This window comes from Zingiber officinale, chromosome 8B (genome assembly GCF_018446385.1).
Source record: "Zingiber officinale cultivar Zhangliang chromosome 8B, Zo_v1.1, whole genome shotgun sequence".
Classification (NCBI taxonomy): domain Eukaryota; kingdom Viridiplantae; phylum Streptophyta; class Magnoliopsida; order Zingiberales; family Zingiberaceae; genus Zingiber; species Zingiber officinale.
The window spans coordinates 3,114,170-3,127,503 of record NC_056001.1 but is presented as its reverse complement, the minus strand read 5'-3'; the positions used below and the strand labels follow the sequence as shown (position 1 = coordinate 3,127,503).

Below are 13,334 nucleotides of genomic sequence, written 5' to 3'. Positions count from 1 at the left end.
TCAATCTCTCTCAGGATGTTCAAATAGTTTCCCATCTCCTGTGAGGTGTATGTTGAGTCATTGGAACACTACAAGGCTTTGCCCCCAGTTAATAAGTCTATGACATATTTTCTCTAAGATAGAAATATACCTTTTTTACTCTTCGTAACCTCAACACCAAAAAAAAAAAAACTTTAACACCCCCAAGCCTTTCGTATGAAATTGAATATGAATGAAAGATTTAACAGATGAGATCCCCATAGTATCACTTCGGTGATAACAATATCATCTATATACACAACTAATAAAATGATACCAGCTATTGACTCCTTGTAGAACACAGAATGGTCAAACTTGCTTTTCATCATACCAAATTTGTCAACTTGAATAAATTTTCCAAACCAAGCACGAGAACTTTGTGTCAAACTATACAAAGCTTTTCGAAGGCGACAAACTCACCCTGACTCCCTCGAGCAACAAAATTAGGAGATAGGCCAGCGAGGAAGCTCATGATAGCCATCTGCTCTCGTTGACGTTGTTAAACCTTCACATCAAGGATAAAGGGTGACAACATATTAAGCTCCTCATGTATCTTCTTGAATGCCATCAAATAATTGATCAGAGGCTCATCTTATTTTTCAACACGGTAAAATATTTTACAAACCTCATGCATGCGAGATAGATTCCCGTTTCCATAGTACAGAAATTCCAAGTAATTCATTAGTTCTTTAATAAATTCATAGTAATTAATTAAACTAATTACCTCACTATCAATATAATTCTGAATTGATCAAGCGAGCATCCTCTCTAAGCCATGTCTACTTCGAATCATCTTGAGGAGGGTCATTACTTCGTAGATAAAAACAGATAGTCTTACTCTAATCCAAATAGTTCGAACAATTTAGCTCATAGTTTGTGATTTTAGACATCACAATCATCACATCTGTTACAATAGAAGACTTATTTTCAACCATAAGATTTTATCCCAAGGTACGTCAAATAAGAGACGAAGCAAGGAAGACTTCTCTCTTTTTTGCCGAAGGAAGAACAAGATGCAGCGGCTGCTCAGAGAGGAGAGTAGCGACGGCGGATGCTTGGCGCACGCGGTGACAAAGGAAGGAAGACTTCTTTGTTTTCTGCCGAAGGAAGAACAAGATGCTGTGGCTGCTAGGATAGGAGAGCAGTGACGGCGGATGCTCGACGCATGGGGTGACGAAGGAAGACTAATTTGTTTTATGCCGAAGGAAGAACAAGATGCTGCGGCTGCTAGGAGAGGAGAGCAGTGACAACGGATGCTTGGCGCATTAGGTGACGCGACTTGCAGTCACACATAGGTGCTACTCACGTTGAGGTAATGATCACAATCCCAAGGAAGGAAGGGCAGCAACTGGCGAGAGGCGACAAGACGAGCGCGGGGCCGTGAGCTTGTTGGGTTAGTGCGCATGCATCTAGGGCGAACGTGAGGGGTTCATGGAATGTGCCGACGAACAAGGAGCGGTGGTGGCTGGCTTTGTCGCGACTAAGGCTGGCAGTGGCGGCGGAGAGGAACCCTAATTTCGACAGTGGCGGAGATGAACTCTAATTTTGGCGGCGAAGATGAAATAAAAAAAATGAGAGGGTAACAGAGATGGAGATGAACCCTAATTGTAAATCTCTAAGGCTCTGATACCATGTTAATTGAGATAAAAAAGAATACACCAATTTTATTGAAGAGTGAGACATATTTATATTCAAATTAGGAATTTATCTTAGGAAATTATAATTAGGCTAATTGATAGTTTGCCTAATTGACCGATATATATATATATATATATATATATATATATAGTAGAAAGTTAGGATACTCACCCACGGTGAGTGACACCGTGGGCGACCATGCATTTCACATTTTTTTATTATTATAATTTTGGCTTGCGGGTTAAGATTTTGTCTTTAGAGTTTAGGGGTTGGGTTATATATATAATAGTATTCTAGCTTCTGCTTGAACAATTGATCAAAGAGCAGTGCCCCTGTTCCTTTTGTCCCTACTTCATACTGTGCACTAATTCATCACATGTCAGGAAATAACATCTATACTCTTGATGGCAACTTAGATTTACTCAACTTCTCCGTCTTGAGAATTTCCATGATAAATTTCCCAAAAAGCTTTTCCAGGTTTGGATTTTCCCCAAACCAAGCCACATTTTGTTTTTGCCTAAATCATGCACCTTCTCACCCCACACCCCAAAACCCCCTAGCTTGATGAACAAACAAGCTTCCTCTTTTTCTAATTATTTGGCCATCAAGGAGTGTTTAAGCAAAACTCCTTGAAGGAGCGTTTCAATTAAAAAACACTTGAACACTCCATTAAAAGCTTCCCATGAAATCTCTGGTATAATTTTCTAGCATTTGGCCATCAAGGAGTTTGTATAAGACATGGTTTTGGAAAAAACCAAACTAGACATGCCCTTTTGGGAAATTGCCAATTTCCATCTTGCATAATTTTTAAAAGTTTTGACTGATGCAATGCTATCCTGGAAAGAGTTGTATTCACCAGGCCTCTTATTCTGAGTCACTTTTTTCTCAATGCACTAATGTTAGGTTTGCGACAACTTTTTTTTTGCGTATCCTATGAATTTAAGCTAAGTGGTTGCAATTAAAACTAGTGTTTGTAGAAAACAATGCTAGATTTTAAATTGACTTATCTAAGTGAATTCCTTCATCGTAACTTTGAATATTGCATTATTTCCTTTTCAAACACAATCTATTTTATTCCATCAACAGGTTGTTGGTCACGGAACACAACCGTTTGTCCTTTCCAAGAAGTTCTGGCATCATGCTTCTTCTTCTCCTTTCCCTGTCGATTCAGGTAAGAGGTCTGATGAATTTTCCGGTTGGCTTGACAAGCACGATAAAGATTTAATGGAGGATGGAGTTAGTCTGGGTAGGGATTTACAATGTGGGGAATTTTATCATCTATTTGCTCTTGTTTCATCTGGAGAATTTTCTGTTTCACCTTGCTTGCCAAAAAAAGGGATTGGAGAAGTTGATGACACAGTGGAACAAGAAATGCTTGATGATTTAGGTAACCTAAAACGAAAAAATGATGAAGCTGATTTAAGTGATTTCAAAATAGTTAAAAAGCCCAGGTTAGTAATGATGATTGATAATGATTATTACTCTCGTCGAGAAAAAGGTTTTCCAGGAATTAAGGTTGTTATCACACGTAAAATTATTTCTCAAGCTGGTACATTTATGGTCCCTGAAGAACACAAAAACCATGAATACTCTGTATCATATGACATGAACAATCAGGGATTGCCATGTGGAACCAGTGACATTGCCTTGTCAAACAGTTTTGAGAGTTTAGAAAGTAAAGAAACAGTCCCGGACAAATTACCATGGGATGCCCTAATCAGTTATGCTGAATGTTTATCTGGACCTTATGTAACCAATGACTTGACTAAGTTCTCAGCTGAGATATTTGAAGCTGTGCATTCTGCTGTTTGCAAAGCTGGTGAAGAGGGATTGAACATGGAGGAAATTTCTGAAGCCATGAATGTAGAAGGTACCTTTTCCTACTTTGAACATTCACCTAAATGTGATCAGATTGTATGGCGTATAGTAATGCAATCTTGTGTATTCTTCCAGTCAGACAATATACAGAAATCATTGTGGATACACTTGAAGCGTTTCAACTAGTCATTAAGGTATATTTGTTTTTGCCTTTCAAAATTATCTCACATCAACTAGTAGAATACTGAAGTATCTGTTTTGCAATGTTTTAGTTTTCAACATGTTTTAGAATTTAGATACTACGACAAGGAGTTTATATTTAAAACCTTTTTTAACTTTACAAATTTGACTTTTAATCTCTCTGGTTTTCCAACATAGATAATTAGTTATTACATTGTGAACCACATAGATACGATGTCATAATTCAAACAGCACTAAATCTTTGTCACCTACATATATTGACATTTAAAGTTTGAACAGCCATCCCTTAGCTAGGTATGCCATATCAGGTGCCTTTATGAAGGTTCATGGGTTCTTGTCTTTTATAGTTTCAGTGGTTTCTTCTTGAACTTAATTCTCATATTGCTTATCTCCCAGTTTGATGGGTCTGCTCGTGTCACCATAAAGATAACATACTATGCAAGGGTATATCATTAGGGACCTTCAAATTAATTAAATCATTTTTATTGCATTAACTAAATTTTTGGGGTTATTTGTGAACATTGTGATTCCATCTCAACTTTCTTTTTTTCATTCTTCTGTTGGAACTATACTGAATTGTTCTCAAATATTAGTATTTCTTTGATATGCAGTACCTAAATAACTTGGATATCAAGGTTTACATTTACTTAAAACTACTAATATTATATGTAGTTTGTGCATGTTGACAGCTTTTCACTGTTGCAATCAATTTGATGGGCATCATTTCACTTGGTCATGTCTCATACTATCCAAATTTCTTATCGTCGAAATCTTGTTCAGGTTAATTCATATGACAATGTTCGAGTTCTTGATTCTTCATACAAATGCAAGTACTTTCTACAGTCTCCTGGAGTCCAGCATGCATATAAAAAAATTCCATGTTGCAAGGATCCTGTAGAAACACATGAAGCATCTAGGGACAATTTTCCACGGAGACCAGATATTAATAATCACGAGCCTAGTGAATATCTATCTGATGGGCATAAAGCGTCTTTTGTTGATTTGCCTAGTGAGACCATTGTGCTGGATGTGGAAAAGGAGTATGTTAAATTTGGCCTCACTCTTCCTGAAGAAAATACACAGGTCTCTGATTCTAAGCCAAAGAAAGATATTGAGGATGGGAATTGTTCTACTGCTTCCTGTCGTCCGATATTACCATGGATAAATGGTGATGGAAGTATAAATACCATAGTTCTCAAGGGTCTTACACGTCGTCTTCTGGGAACCATAATGCAAAATCCCGGCATCTTGGAGGTATTGCTTTCACAATTTGCATTTTATCCATCATATAAATTCAAATTCCAGTTTGTGATTTTTCCAAATGGAATTTTGGTCTTCATCCATATCTGTTTTCTCATAATTTATGAGCAAAACTATCAGCTAAAATTTGGCTGATTAAAGCTTGTTGGTTTGATGGCAGGAGGAGATCATTCAGCGAATGGATGTATTAAACCCTCAGGTATCACTGTGATCTGAGTTATAATAATCTTGTACAAAGTATAGTCCAACCTAGATGATGATATTTTAAACTTTAGAAAATAAAACTGAGTATACTGTAAATCATGGCTGACTTTCATGACTTGATCAAATCTTTTACTTCTATTTGAACTTTAATTATCTTATTGGATAAAATTAACTTCTTATCAGACTAATCTGGTTTGGTGCTTAACTAGTTTACATGTGTGCATGAATCAGAGTAGGTTGTGGGAGGTTTCCCATAGAAAACAGAACGTTAGGTGCATTGATAATTTCCAAGCCTACATTGACCTTGTGTTTTTATTTAAGTCTGATGATATTATAGATAACTTGGATTTGTTGTTTATGACCTTGTTTGTATCTCTACACAACTGGAACTTTTATCTGATGACTTGTTTTGGATACTATACAGAGTTGCAGAAAACTTCTGGAATTGATGATTCTAGATAATCATCTTACTATGCGGAGGTTGCCACAGACATCATCCTCAACGCCGCCCACCCTATTGCGAAAGTTATTGGGACCCAATTTAACCAAAGTGCAGCCAGTTTTTAGAAAACATTTCTTTGCAAATCCTTTGAGTTCCTCCCTCTTTTAAGTTGGCAACATTTTATCCTTGCCGTGAAGTTGTGACATGTAGGTTAGTTTTACGCATCCTGCGAAATGTAAATATATTTTGCTCCCCTGCAACAGTGGAGAAAGATTAATCTATTCGTCGGGCAAATTACTTATGTTTTCTTAGTAGCTACTTTGTGATAGTTTTTTTTTTTTTTTTGGTCTTATTCCTGCCCGAATGTGATTGTATATGTATTCAAATACTCTGGAATCTTATGTTAATGTTTTCTTCCAGAAGAATCAGCTTCGAAATTAAATTAGTCGAGTTTGTACTTCATGTTGGCTCAAATGGTCACCTCTTGTTTTGACTCTTCTAATAAATAGTGAGCCCTCTAAGTTATGATGTACTGGTAGGATATTTAAGTTATTACTCAGACATCCGTGATTCAAGCTTCAATTATGACGTGTTTGTAGGAATTTTTTTTCTAAATAGGACATGCAACTAAAGAATGCTGGGTTCTTGGGTTGTTTACTGTGAGCGTTTCTCGATTTATTCTGATGATCGATGAAAAATTTTTATGAGGTCGGATCGGTCATTCAATGATTCAATGTTATCTGATTAATTATTATTTTTTTCTTCTAATAAATAATGCTTCGAAATTCGCTAATGTCATTCTATTGGTCATTTGGTGTCATGCCCATGAAATAATCGTCCCAACTACCCTTTAAATTCTAATTTCTTCATTATATATAGTTCGTTGAATGCCGATTTCAACTATTAAAAAATTCTACTTTTTCGCTATATGTTTTTGCTGAAATATTAAATTGTCCCCTCAATCATAAGATATGAACCAGCCACTGATTAAATTGTGGATTAACATGAAGACTTTGGAGGTGGACAACCACATGGCGAGCTCCAGCAGTATCATGCATTTGCTTTTCAATTATTGCCAAAATGTAGTGCGCGAGCGACTAAAGCACCTGCGACTTTGTAAAAGCATGCCTTGTTTCATAATTATTGTTGGCTCCTTTTTTTTTCTGTTTTTTTTTTGTGGTGACTCATCACCAGTTTCAGAATTGCTTTCGGACTTGCACAGAACCATCACGTAGCTTGAATTAATTCTTCCATGCATGGTTGTCGATAATATAGTGATCACTGTTCTTTTAATCGTGATATAAGATAATAGAATTTTTTATCACGTGCGTCTCGGGGAAGAAGAGTTTCTTATAAACTAGCTAGGGTTCTGTTGTCGCAGCAAGATCATCATAAACACTGTACAAAATCTTCTATTAATAAAACAATATTGCAACACTTAAATTAACGTAAAAGTTGCAGTTAGGCAAAGATACATATATTCATCAACTAAAGCAGGCTGTTTAATCTAGCATCAATAAATTAAGGCAGCAGCTAGTCATCAGCCCAATGCATGATCATGCATTCAGTGAAAGTGAAAGCAAAGCTTGATATTTAACACACTGGTAGTCAAGAAGCATGATTATCGAACACACACACACACAGAGTGGAGCACTGATTGAATTGTAGTGGCGACGATTCTTTCTTTCTTTCTTTGTTTCTTGAAGTGGTGGTCGATAGTGAGTGTAGAGCCCTATATTTTTAGCTCCACATCATGGTCACTTGCGACTATACATCGGCATACATAATTCTTATTGTTTATTGAGTTAATTATTCAGCAAGTATATATATTAGATGGAACCTCATCAGGCTAGCTAAATGCAATTGATCAAAATATCCCCTCGACAATATTCTCCAAGGTCAGTGACACAGCCGCTGCAAAACAAAATTAACCCACGTGTTCTTCTGCACTAGCCGCCGCCATCCACCAATTCCCAGCAGAATTGTGGTTTGCGCCAACGCCTGCTGGGCCTCCCCGCCGGATCCATCTCCGCCCCTACGTCGTTTACCTTTAAATTTTTTAGTGATGATTCTTCAAGATTAGTATTTGCGTGATGTAACTCTACAAAAATCAGAATCTACTGTGGAGTGAGTCAGGGAGTGAGTGAGTGGCCTTAGCTCGTGAGATAACGCCAACCTTTTTTAAATCAATGAGCTGCTTTAATTTTGTGTTTAGCGCAGAGAGCTAGCTCCATTAATTCCGCCGTCGCTATCTGTGATGGACTAACCATCGAGCGTTGACAAGTTGACGACAGCCGTCATATAGAGCGAGGTTGGATAGAGTTGTACGAATCTTCAATGCCATCTAATCTCTGAGTGGTGTATCAGATTGTAATTTTTAATTATTTTTTTCTTCTTCTTTTCTTTTACTTATATATATGATTAGTGTGCATGATTTGTCGACAAATTAAGTGTGACTTCTCGAAATGATCTTGATAGGACATTAATTTGTAGATTGATTAGTTGGAAAAAGAAAGTCACTTTCTTTTGTCGATGAAAGCAGTTCAATAAGTGCAGTATTATTGAAACATGTCAAATCGGCATCGCGTTAATGCCTACTTTCTTTCATTCATAGTTTTAATCTCTCAGGAGCTTTGCAATCACAGCACATGGAATGCAGAGGCGAAATCATTTGGACAAGACGTTTGCCTTCTTTTCAACAGATTATGGGATTAGGATGCAGAGTTATGGAGAACTAGATAATTGATGATTCTTAGGAGTTGATATTCTTTTCCCGTAACACAATTATGGTGGGGGAATTCCTCCCTACACTAAACTAATCATGCCAAACAGAATGTCAGAACAGGAAGGGAGTAAAGAAATCGGTTTGGGAAGGAGCACCAAAGTAACCATGTCGTTGTGGCAGTAAGACCTGAAGCCAAAAAAGGAAACCAAAAGTAGAGAGGCAGGCGTATTAAAATCGAAGAGTGGTATGGACGGAAAGGAGCGAGGGAGGAGTCGGGAGAGCGGTGCGGTTGAGAGGGCGACCAAAGGCTTCGCGCGAAGTGGCAATTTATATGCCTCCACTACTCGAATGGCTGCGTCGCTTTGCTGATTACTCCTTGTCCCCAATTTCAACCTTCGCGAGGTTTATTAATTTCTCCAAAAATTGAAACCTTTTTGGCTTCCAGTTCTTTTGTCGTATGACGCGCCGCGCCCAAGTTTTCTGCTCGAAAAGTAAACGTGTTTTGGCGAAGAATTAGGTCAGTCTTTGTGGTTTCGCTGCTCCGTTTCTTCCGCCCGTTTATTCTCTTTCTCGTCAAAAATCGAACTTTTATTCCGCAGATGCCATTGTTAGGGCATGAAACTTGAATTGATGGTTGCTTTTTCTTGTCATTAATAGGGAGAAGAAGCGTTCTTCGCAGGAGATAGTTTGTTCTTGGTCTCTGATTTCCTTTGGGAAAAAAGTTACTTTTGGGATGAGAACGTCGGCTGATCATAATTGGAATTTTAGTTATGGTGGAGTTTTTCCTCCATCTTTTAGCAATCAAATCGTAGTTCCTCTTCAGCCAGCAACGTTGAGCAATGTGACAGACTTGATATCCGAGGGAATGCGTGCTTCAGTCGACGTTCGTAGCATGGCAGGATTGATCTTGCCTGGCAACCTTGTCACTCGGAGTAATTCTTCACCTATAATGCCACTGCCTGGTAATCTTTCAGGAAACATCGTTCTTGACCCAGTGCCCCCTCTCAAGCTCAGTCCAGCAGCAGCTGCTAGTTGGTCTTTGGAGGAATTGTATGTGCTGAGGCAAGGCCTTGTAGAGTAAGTTTATTTTGCTTAGTTTTGATATTGTTTCTTTGCTCCTCTAGTACATGTCGATCAATTATGACAGTCTACAATTAAATAGAGCTCAATGGTGGTATAAGATCAAGAGCAATGTAGAAAAGACCAAATAGTTGAGAAGCACAGATTATTGTGCGAAAAAACTCAATTGAACTACATTGTGGGGAAGACTCGAAGTTTTGAAGATGTTTCACTCAGATTTTTTATTCCGACATCTCTGTTCTCTAACATGAAGTAGTTGATGTTTTAACAAAATGTTTTTCTCTGGCATGTTAGAGAATTTACATCCTTTGACATGTGAATTTTATTCATATTGGTGCATGTCATATACTCAGATATGCTACTGAACCAACTAGTATAATGAAGTATATCAAGATAGCAGCTAAGCTTCCTGAGAAGACAGTGAGGGATGTCGCCATGAGGTGCCAGTGGATAGCTGTGAGTAGATACTTTTACACTTTTAGTATTTCACATTTTTACAAACATGTTTAAAAAGAAATTCAAAGTATGCCCCTCACATGCTTCATACTGCTTACCAACCAGTTGGAAATATTATTGGTAGGCAAATGCTTAATATCTATTTGAAGTACTGAAAGTTCTATTTTCTCTATTTCTTTGGTGATTTCATTATCAAATTTAAATATCCATTTGTTTCCTTATATTTTCCTAATGCTGTTTAAGGTGACAGAAAAATGAGGAGGATCCTCCAAGAAAGTATTTCATAAGAGATGAAATGAACAGGGTGCCCTCCATGCTGTTCATCCAATAACAAAAAACACAACAGGATTTTGACAAAGTAATGAAAATATATATATATATATATATATAGAATGCAAATCAGCTTCTCGAGAAAGTAGTATTGCCTCACATGAAAGACTCTCTCAGGAAAATCATTAGCAACAACATATGTTGGTCCTCATCCTCCATATGCACCTTGGCTGACTTATGTCACAACAGAAGTATTTGTAACTAGATATTCTCCTGAATTTCCTGTCATACTGATTACTAATACTAGTAGGTCTACCATTATCATGTTTTAATATTCATTCTACTTTATTCTGTGTTATTTGAGAATAATCATACTTGTGTCCGTCCTGGTCTGAAGCAGTAGAAAAAGTAAGATTTTTATGAATATTCCCTTCAGATATTTTTGACTGATATTTTGGTTTTCCTTGTAGAAGGAGAGTGGGAAAAGACGCAAGTTAGGAAGTTACTATGCTGAAAAGAAGGTAAAAGATGGCAACTCTCAACGTAATACAATTTTCAGTATTGCTGATTGCGGATCACCTTCTTTTCTGCTTGTATAACGTCTTGATAGATTCTAGAGTTTGTACTTCTTTGTCTCTTCAACTAGCTTTTTCCTGTTATTCGATCACTTATTGCTCATTAGATTTATCTATTTCCCTTATTTGTATCATTCATAGTTTGACAGTCCTTAGCAGAAAGAAACAAGTTGTGTATTTGGCGCTCTCTTGTTGTATGGAAACACAATGAGTTTGGGAGTTTCTATGATTTTTGCACACAAGTAGCTAAGATGCTGATGTTGAATTTTATTCAGGAAAAGGTGGTGTATTCTTCCTCACTGAGTACTGTAACTTCTGTTCAACCAAAGGGCACCACCTACTCTTCTTTGAGGATATATGATGTGCCCAGCAATAAACAGCCCAGTCAAGGAGGTTAGGCTATTGAAATAGTTATCTTTTACCATAATGTAAATATGCTGCTTATCGCATCTCTTCATAATTTATATTGTAACAGCACTATAATTGAATCATTAAGGCAAGGGTCTACTTTCACTTTTACTATTGTAGTAACCAATATGTAAAGTTCTGATTACAAGATTTTTAGGCAGGCAATCACATAGTTTATTGTAGACCTTTAGTTCTTTTTGTGAATTCTCACAGATGACGAGTAATTTGTCCCAATTTCTTTTTCTTTTTTAACTTTCTTATTTGTTTTTCTCCTTTTCTGAATTATCTCATTGCAATAACAACTTTTTGTTTCTCAACAGCTTCTCCAGTGAACACTGAGACACAATGCCTTCTAATGGAGAATTGTAACCTTCTCAATCAGATTGGGTCAAACCTCGAATTGAGTAAGGTTGATAGCATATGTCCTCTACCTTCTATTTTCTTCCTTTTGTTGCCTTCAAGTCTTACATTATCGTCGCTACTTGATACAAAGCCAATCAAGCTCGTCTTTCTTGCCAAAATAGTTGGACTAACATGACTTGCTGATGATGAAGAGTCTTTGAATTATACTTTATCAACCTTTTGCAATGAATTATTTGTTACTGTCGCTTCAATTCTCTATGATATATTCCAGCTAGAAGATAATATCAACCTATTCTACCGAACAAGAGTGAACATAGCAACCGTTTTAAATAGGTAACTCAAATTTCAACTATTTCAATTATAGCAGTCTTTTAGGGTGATAAATGCTCCAACTTCTTTTATAAGAGAGTTTTCCTTTTTTTTCTTCGATCAGGATGAGTGACAAACTAGGAATGATGAGTCAGATGCCTCCATTGCCGGTGCTAATTGATGATAACCTTTTCCAGCCCATTCTTCCCCTAGCTAGACAGGTAAGCTTCCAGTGTTTTATTTTTCCTTCAACTATGTGTGATCGTCATTGGACATCAAATCTTCATTTTTGGTTTCAAGTTTCCTATTACTCTTTCTTGTCTATTCATGGTCACTTTAAATTGATATTAATATTGGTTTTGCTTTTCTCCAAGGTTCTGTAAGAGGAAGATCATTTGCCTGCTTCATGAATGCTGCTGAAATTTCTGTCGAAGCTTGTTTGTAGGTATACTATGCTCTTCCCGGGTGATCCAATCAGGTTTAGGAGCACATCAACCTGAAGATCAACTAGGTTCCAATCGATGCCACGACATTCAGTATAATCTAGCAATGAAAATTCAACTTCTCCTGCAATTGCCCATGTCTGTCCATCTGATAGCAAGTATTCCGGTCACACTAGCGTAAGCACTTTGGTCGAACAAAGTTATTCAGTGCTCAATCTTCGAACTGTATCAGGTTGAACGAACTATAATGGAAGAGACAGGACACTTTTATCATTTCTGGATGAGAAGCTTGTAAACCATCAAACGCAACACATGATCAGAAACAAGAACTCTTAATTTTTCAGCCAATCCATAATCTTTTTTTTTTTCAAGCCATTTTTCTTATGCGTGACCTGATCAAACAGAGCACGCATCTATAGATTCTGCTCCCTCGAATTAAACTCCACACACTTATTTACATCGATTCTGCATCTCTCAAAGCGCAAGAACAGCCGCGACTTCTTGCAGAACCAGAGCTGCATCAGTGTACCTGCTCTGTGTCACAGACATGCTTCTGCTCTTCACAGCACCGTCCAGCTGAAACCAATGAGAATTTCAAGCGAATAGCTTTGAAAAAGGGATAAATATTAGATCGATTAATGGACAAAAAGCATTGAAATTATGCTCGGCATTGCCTGCTCCAAGTTGTAGAAGAGCTTGTTGGCGAGGTCAGTGAGGAGGGCCTTCTGGCGCTCATCTCTGGCACTGGAGATCACTTGATTGAAGTCGCAGAACAGGAAGGTGGACTTGAGTCGAAGGGTGGTGCTCATCAGCTCCCATGTCTCTTCGTCTTCTTCCTCCTCCAGATCCTCCTCCATGGACAGGAGATCCAACACACAGCTCCTCATCCTACAAACGCACCCCTTCCAGTCCATGCCTTCCATGGCTGTTCTCGCAACGATCTAAAAAAGGAAAACAGGTCAAATGCACATGATCCAGAGAGCTCCAAAGAGTCTTGAAAAAAGTCAGCTTTGTTGCTACAAAGGGAAGCTTCCTGATCTTTTAAATGTAAACCGAGAAAAGGAGCAGCGTTTATGCTTTTGATGCTCAGAAATTGATCGCGCTCGGAGAAAAAAGAAGGGAGA

General features: G+C 37.7%; 3 protein-coding genes across 5 annotated transcripts in view; 2 read left to right on the top strand and 1 right to left on the bottom strand.

Annotated features, from left to right (window-relative positions):
• Positions 1-6,003, top strand: part of LOC122016821 — a 31,416-nt gene extending 25,413 nt beyond the window's left edge. For both annotated transcript variants that reach the window (XM_042574234.1, XM_042574231.1), the window contains exons 15-19: positions 2,743-3,526; positions 3,610-3,668; positions 4,456-4,929; positions 5,096-5,134; positions 5,564-6,003. In XM_042574234.1, the coding sequence (XP_042430168.1) occupies positions 2,743-3,526; positions 3,610-3,668; positions 4,456-4,929; positions 5,096-5,134; positions 5,564-5,749 (1,542 nt within the window). In that variant the 3' untranslated portion in view covers positions 5,750-6,003. The remainder of the gene's footprint in view (positions 1-2,742; positions 3,527-3,609; positions 3,669-4,455; positions 4,930-5,095; positions 5,135-5,563) is intronic.
• A 2,205-nt stretch (positions 6,004-8,208) lies between these two features.
• On the top strand, positions 8,209-12,483 carry LOC122016823. Of its 2 annotated transcripts, none has more exons than XM_042574238.1 (9): positions 8,209-8,708; positions 8,964-9,383; positions 9,740-9,842; positions 10,583-10,633; positions 10,963-11,080; positions 11,416-11,504; positions 11,730-11,791; positions 11,892-11,988; positions 12,142-12,483. In XM_042574238.1, the coding sequence occupies exons 1-9, from the start codon at positions 8,638-8,640 to the stop codon at positions 12,148-12,150; spliced, it is 1,020 nt and encodes a 339-aa protein (XP_042430172.1). In that variant the 5' UTR covers positions 8,209-8,637; the 3' UTR covers positions 12,151-12,483. The 2 variants fall into 2 exon arrangements, with proteins under 2 accessions (XP_042430172.1, XP_042430173.1); XM_042574239.1 differs by having other exon boundaries at positions 8,212-8,823.
• A 40-nt stretch (positions 12,484-12,523) lies between these two features.
• Positions 12,524-13,328, bottom strand: LOC122016824 (photosynthetic NDH subunit of lumenal location 3, chloroplastic-like). Its single transcript, XM_042574240.1, has 2 exons — positions 12,885-13,328; positions 12,524-12,786 (listed from the first exon to the last, which is right to left on the bottom strand). Exons 1-2 carry the CDS (start codon positions 13,131-13,133, stop codon positions 12,685-12,687), a joined length of 351 nt encoding a protein of 116 aa, XP_042430174.1. The 5' UTR covers positions 13,134-13,328; the 3' UTR covers positions 12,524-12,684.
• Positions 13,329-13,334: the final 6 nt, after the last annotated feature.

What these genes read in the sequence shown, in the direction of transcription:
- LOC122016823 (XM_042574238.1), top strand. Translation starts at nt 8,638, where the DNA reads ATGCCTCCACTACTCGAATGGCTGCGTCGCTTTGCTGATTACTCCTTG. An exon ending in TGAGGTGCCAGTGGATAGCT is followed by an intron (nt 9,843 to 10,582) that starts GTGAGTAGATAC and finishes TTTTCCTTGTAG; the next exon opens with AAGGAGAGTGGGAAAAGACG. An exon ending in CAAACCTCGAATTGAGTAAG is followed by an intron (nt 11,505 to 11,729) that starts GTTGATAGCATA and finishes GATATATTCCAG; the next exon opens with CTAGAAGATAATATCAACCT.
- LOC122016824 (XM_042574240.1), bottom strand. Translation starts at nt 13,133, where the DNA reads ATGGAAGGCATGGACTGGAAGGGGTGCGTTTGTAGGATGAGGAGCTGT. An exon ending in TCTTCTACAACTTGGAGCAG is followed by an intron (nt 12,787 to 12,884) that starts GCAATGCCGAGC and finishes CATTGGTTTCAG; the next exon opens with CTGGACGGTGCTGTGAAGAG.